The 6,000-nt window shown below is 33.8% G+C and overlaps 1 protein-coding gene across 1 annotated transcript in view; it reads right to left on the bottom strand.

Annotated features, from left to right (window-relative positions):
• The window catches only part of LOC131549125 (heterogeneous nuclear ribonucleoprotein L-like), a 37,678-nt gene that overhangs the window by 6,879 nt on the left and 24,799 nt on the right, over positions 1-6,000 (bottom strand). The window contains exons 6-7 of the mRNA XM_058790976.1: positions 5,835-5,907; positions 102-173 (exon numbers count right to left, since the gene is read on the bottom strand). Coding sequence (XP_058646959.1) covers positions 102-173; positions 5,835-5,907 — 145 coding nt within the window. The remainder of the gene's footprint in view (positions 1-101; positions 174-5,834; positions 5,908-6,000) is intronic.

Here is a 6,000-nt window from a genome sequence, read left to right as displayed (position 1 = left end):
AATAAACCTCTCAGACGTTCTATTAGAACACACTGCTTTGGCTGTTGTTTATTTCTGAGCTTGTTTAGAGGGTTAGAGCTTGACTTGAATGAGTGACTGACCGTATCCGTTATCGCTGTACGAGGACGGATGTTCTCCCAGGATGGCCTGCCGCTGTCGGCCCTTACCGCGCTCTACAGTAAACACATTCAACACACACACACACCGACTGTAAATACACACACATATACACCGCTAAAACATTCACTGTGAGAACACAACAGACACACACGATCCTGAAGACAATGAAGATCTGTTTAATATCATTAACATCCCTCACTTCACACGACTCGATGCGGATGTCTGGATGATTTACTAGGGAGGTTTTTTTCATTCTCATTCTCAATCACAATACAATTTGTTTCAATGTTTTAATATATCATTTAATTTATATATTCACACACACACACACACACACACACATATATATATATATTTACTGTATATAAAACCCAGCTACAGTCATTTTTTGGTGATTTACTGTTTTCTACTTAAAATCATCATAAAGAACATTCTGTGAAAATGTAACCTTGATATCTTTAAAATTGACTGAGTAAGACCATGTCAAAGATTTAAATCATAGTGAAAATAATGGTTAAAATTAAACTTTGATGCTTGTCATCTCATGATTAGATTTTGAGACTTTAGGCTGGATTTCACACACACACACACATATATATACATGCATTATACAGTACATAAAGTATATATATAGATTTTCTCTGTTTGAATCCACAAAAGTTAAAAATACAACACTGAGAAAAACTGGTGAAGAAAGTATTTTTACTCAGAAATTGATGGCAAATAGGAAAGTGAACTGAACATTTTTTTAAACGTTTTATCTTTTCTACATTTAAAAAAAAACTAATTTTTTGTTTGTAAAATGTACTCTCAAAGATAATCTTTGTTGTATTTACAATTTTGTTGTATTTTTTTGACAGTGAGCCAGATTACTAAATACTAACCAAAAAATGTAATAAAATTTAGATAATTAAATATAATTTAAATATTTTTTCCTGCATGAGAAATTCTTGTCATGAGAATTTGTGGTTAAATGTGCTTCACCGGCATGAAAATAATGTCAAAACACAAAACATCTTGAAGAAAATGAAGTCTTTTTTTAAGGCCATTACTGTACTGTATGTAAAATGTAGTTCTGCATTTCTGTAGCTCAAACAACTGTGATCACAACACCAAGCTAATGGGTTCAATTCCCAGAAAATGCAGGAACTGATTCAATGCAATGCAAATCCATTTGAATAAAAGCATATGCCAAATGCATAAAAGTAAATGCAATTTCTTTTTCTGATTTTGGATGAACATGTTCTATCTGAAAATAAAAGCAGTCAACTAGAGACCATTTGCAATATTGCATTCACTTTCACATGTCACTGAACCAAACGAAACTCAACGAGAGCTGCTGGGTGCCTCGTAAAGGTGAAAGAGGGAAATAAAAGTCATTAAATGTCACAGAAACACTCCCGTACATACTGAGAGACAGACAGGCAGAGACTGAGAGAGAGACGGGTAGAAATAAAAGGCTGGATTCAAACATAATCCTCTTTAGACGAAGCAGAAAAAAGACAATCAAACATTCAGAAGAAAAAACACTCCCAGGTGCTTTTTATAGCCAAAGAAGCTTAAACAGACGGAGTTCGAGAATCACTGGAAAACACACGTCAGAGATCACACACACACAGCAGCACAACATGTGTGTGTGTGTGTGGACAGAATCAGGCAGACGTGAGTCTGTCTCCGTTGGCCTGCGGGAGGAACTCATGCGCAGTCGTGCTAATTGCTACAAAATGAGCAGTTAGCGGCAGGGAGCGTTCGGCACTGCTGGGCTCCATCTTCAGAGGGACTCAATGTGACCTTCAGCCATCAGCTGAGCCTCAGCAGACATATAACGCATGGATGAGGACATAAACACGGAAGAGCTGCACATTCAGCCAGACAGATGGAGATGACTACAAAACTCTTGAAGCACTCGCTCAGTTTTTATGTGGTTTGCAATTTTTGTAAACAAAAATGATGGACATTTTAGCAAAAACAAAAAAGGGTAAATAGAAAAATGTAAATTTCTGGTAAATAGAATTTTAAATTTGTTTGTTTTTATAGTTTATTTATAATAGTTTATTTTCACATTAAATTCAATATTATGACATTGCTTTATAATTTTAGTAATTAAAATTATTTTCATGTCAGACAGTATAATTATGCCAACCCTGAAACAACATGCAAAACTACCAAAGTTTGATCACAACATATAATCACTGTTATTAATAGTGTTCACCATCTGTTTGATTATATGTCATTAACTAACTGCTTGATTTTTACTGTACATTTCTGCCATATGTACATCAACTTGAGATAAGCTGTTACTATATATAATGTAGAAACTTCAATTTTCTGTAAAGCTGCTTTGCAACGATTTGCATTGTGAATTGCGCTATACAAATAAACTTGAATTGAATTAATATGCGAAACATCTGTTGTTTCTCACAACAAAAAACAAAGTGTCTTTAATTCTTTAAGGCAATACACTACAGGTGAATATGGTTAAAATGTAAACTAACAGATATCACCATACTTCAGCTGATTAATCACAGTGCATGGAGACAAGTTTTCTAAAATGTTATGTTTGAATATGCATATTATTAATTAATTATATATGCACTAAATTGCATAGATTTTCACAAAATAAATCTGATATATTATGTCATGATAATATATGTAGTACAACAATAAACACTTGAATGTGCGTTTTGGGTGTTTTCTTTCCACTTCATAATACATATCTTTAAATAATAGTATCTTTAACTAAGATAATCCATATTTTTAAACAGTTTTTCTCCACTTCAGGAGCACTTACATACAGCACACTTTACAGTTTTATTCCTCCATAAATCAGAAAATACTGTTAACAAACAAACAAACGAACAAAAAAAACACATTTTCACCATGTTTTTAGGGAAAAAAGGTTGTTTTAATCAGTGTGAATGATATCTGAACAATCCCCTCAGTAAAAACCTTCAGAATATAGAGAGGAATAAAACTGTAAAGTTTGGTGTATGTACAGTAAGTGCTGTTGAAGTGCAGGAGAAAACTTTTAAAGATATGTATTGCAATTGAAATTTACAGATTCAAATAGATAAAATGTAATAAAATAAACACATAAATGTGTATTTTAGATGTTTTCTTTCCACTAGTCTGAAATGTTATGGAATTAAAATAGACCAAAATCTGAAAATTGACCAGAACATGAAAAAAAAACATCCGTAGCGTCTCGTCTTATTACACTTTATCTATTTGTGTCTGTAGATTTCAATTCCAATCCGTATCTTTAAAGAGTTTTTTTCTCCACTTCAGCAACACTTACATACACAAAACTTTACAATTTTATTCCTATCTATATTCTGAAGGTTTTTACTGAGGGAATTTTGGATTTCTCTTTTTATCACCCCATAAATCAGAAAATGCTGTCAAAAACCAAAAACACATTTTCACCATGTTTTTAGGAAAGAAATGGTATATTAATCAATGTGAAGGATATCTGAACAAACCCCTCAGTAAAAACCTTCAGAATATAGAGAGGAATAAAACTGTATAATTTGGTGTATGTAAGTGCTGCTGAAGTGGAGAAACAACCTTTTAAAAATATTTATTGTAATTTAAATCTATAGACGCAAATAGATAAGGTGCAATTAAATTGGAGGTTTTCTTTCTACTAGTCTAAAAGAAGACATATTATTCTACTAAATTTGATCCATGCATGCAAAAACAATGTCCTATAGTGTCTCACCTTAAAAAAAGTCATGTTAATATTCATCATTCGGTCTAAACCTACAGCTGAGATCAATCAGGCTCCGCGTGTCTGAAGGAGATCTGAGCTTCTTCCATCACATTTCTAATTCTACAAAGTGCTGACGGAAAGTACAGAATGCTGAGAGCGCCGGAATAAAGCAAGACAGACAGAGAGAATAAAGAGAGGAAGAGAGGTTTAACACAGAGGTACTGTAGCGTGTTCATTAATATTCTGTGATGAATGTCTTCACATTAGCTTATGAGTTCAGCTCACGCTCTTATCTTCAGTCAATAACGAAGCAGCACTGAGAAACGCTGAGCGGCCCTTCAGTCTGGAGCCGATCGATGGCTGAACACTGCTGTTCGCTGCTGATAACACTGTTTATGCCGCTTCGAGCCGCCGTCCGACTAACTCGCACACGTGTGACTAAAGCCACATAATGCACCACACTGCAATATGGGCCATCTGCTCCTGAAAGACATAGTAAGAACCTCACACAACACCCTAGCAACCGTCCAGATGCCCCTAGCAACCGTTGCGCACAGGTGAAACCCGCGCACTCGCATGATGTGGGAGTTTGAGCTGAAACACGTGACGCTGAGGGTGAATCAGGTAAATCACACTGAAGCTTCATACACCCACATCTGACACAGCAAAACAACCTGAATTATTCCAAAGATCTGCAGCTTCACAAGAGATCACTCAGCATAAAAACCTGCAGGATCACATGAACTAACCAGAAGAACACAAAACACACATCAGATCTGACATTTCTCATAGACAGCAATGAGATTCAAAAGGAGCAAATAGAGCAAGATGTGTCTCTACACAAATCTCACACAAATCTCACCAGATCTCAACAATGTCTCAAACCATTGCAAAGTCTGCAATCATGTCGTACACTTCAATATGAAGCACAACATTTCTCCTCAAATGATCTGGGTTGCTGTTCACACTAATTATAGAGATCTAGATCAATCAGGGGCCTCGGCACACTTACAAGACGAGTGAACATGATTTAACATAAGATAAAATAAGCATTCAAATGAATTAAAACTTTAAAATAAACTCAAAATTCAAGACAAATTTTTTTTTCATTTTTCTTTCCATATATCTTAAGAATATATATATATATATTGTACAATATGATATCTAAATTTATTTTTTTAGAAAAAGTTAAATAGAAATGTATTTAAATATTATTATAATACATTTGATATCTTAAGATCAAATATCTTAGAAATATATATAAATATAAATATATATTAGATATATTTTTTAAAATAGATACTAAAAAGAATATGTAAGAAGTCATGTAAATTAATAAAATCTTAAAATTCATGGACATTTCTATAACAAATACAGTGGAGACGTCAAAGGTGTAATGTACAACCAAATTTGTTACTGAACCCTAAAGAACAATCAGTTCTTTTATCTGGATTGATTCAAATGTGACGGCCATCATATTTACTTTTTTTTTTTAAATATTAAATAGGTATTAATAAAAGTCATGAAATTAATAAAACCGTAAAAATGCATGGACATTTCTATAAATAATATACATTTATCTAGCTGACATTTATGTCAAGCTTTAAAAGATTTGGGTAGAAATTGCTGAGAAATTGCCATTTGTGAGTAAAAAAACCTGAACCCATGAACCTTGAATTTACAAAAATCACAAACTGATTATTAATGCTTACAATAATAACAAAATAATTATTTAAAATTTAAATAAAAAATAATTCAATAAATTAATTTAAATCTAAATGTTTTATTTAATTAATTTAACTAGTTTCAGTACATTAAACAGTCATAAACAGGCAGCTTAAGTCAAAGTGTTAACCGGAGTTAACCTGTGATTCATTTGGGTGTGTTTTCAGTTCTTCTGAAGCATTTGACAACATCAGACAATGCTGATCATTAAACTTAACTGAGAACTCCTGAGGGTCTCCTAAAGAGCAAGGAGTGATAAACACACACACACTCGTACCTCGGCGCAGCAGGAAGGGTTTGGTGTAGTCCCAGCTGTCGTTGTCGTTTCTGATGACGTTGAGGCGTGAGGGCTAGAATGAGAGAGCACAACGGCACTGCATGTGTGTTAGATCCAGCGCTGTGTGTGAGTGAGTGAGTGAGTGTGTGTGTGTGAGTGTGTGTGT

Source organism: Onychostoma macrolepis, chromosome 11 (assembly GCF_012432095.1).
Source record: "Onychostoma macrolepis isolate SWU-2019 chromosome 11, ASM1243209v1, whole genome shotgun sequence".
Lineage (NCBI taxonomy): Eukaryota > Metazoa > Chordata > Actinopteri > Cypriniformes > Cyprinidae > Onychostoma > Onychostoma macrolepis.
The sequence above is the reverse complement of the archived record's forward strand: the minus strand, read 5'-3'. Positions and strand labels throughout refer to the sequence as shown.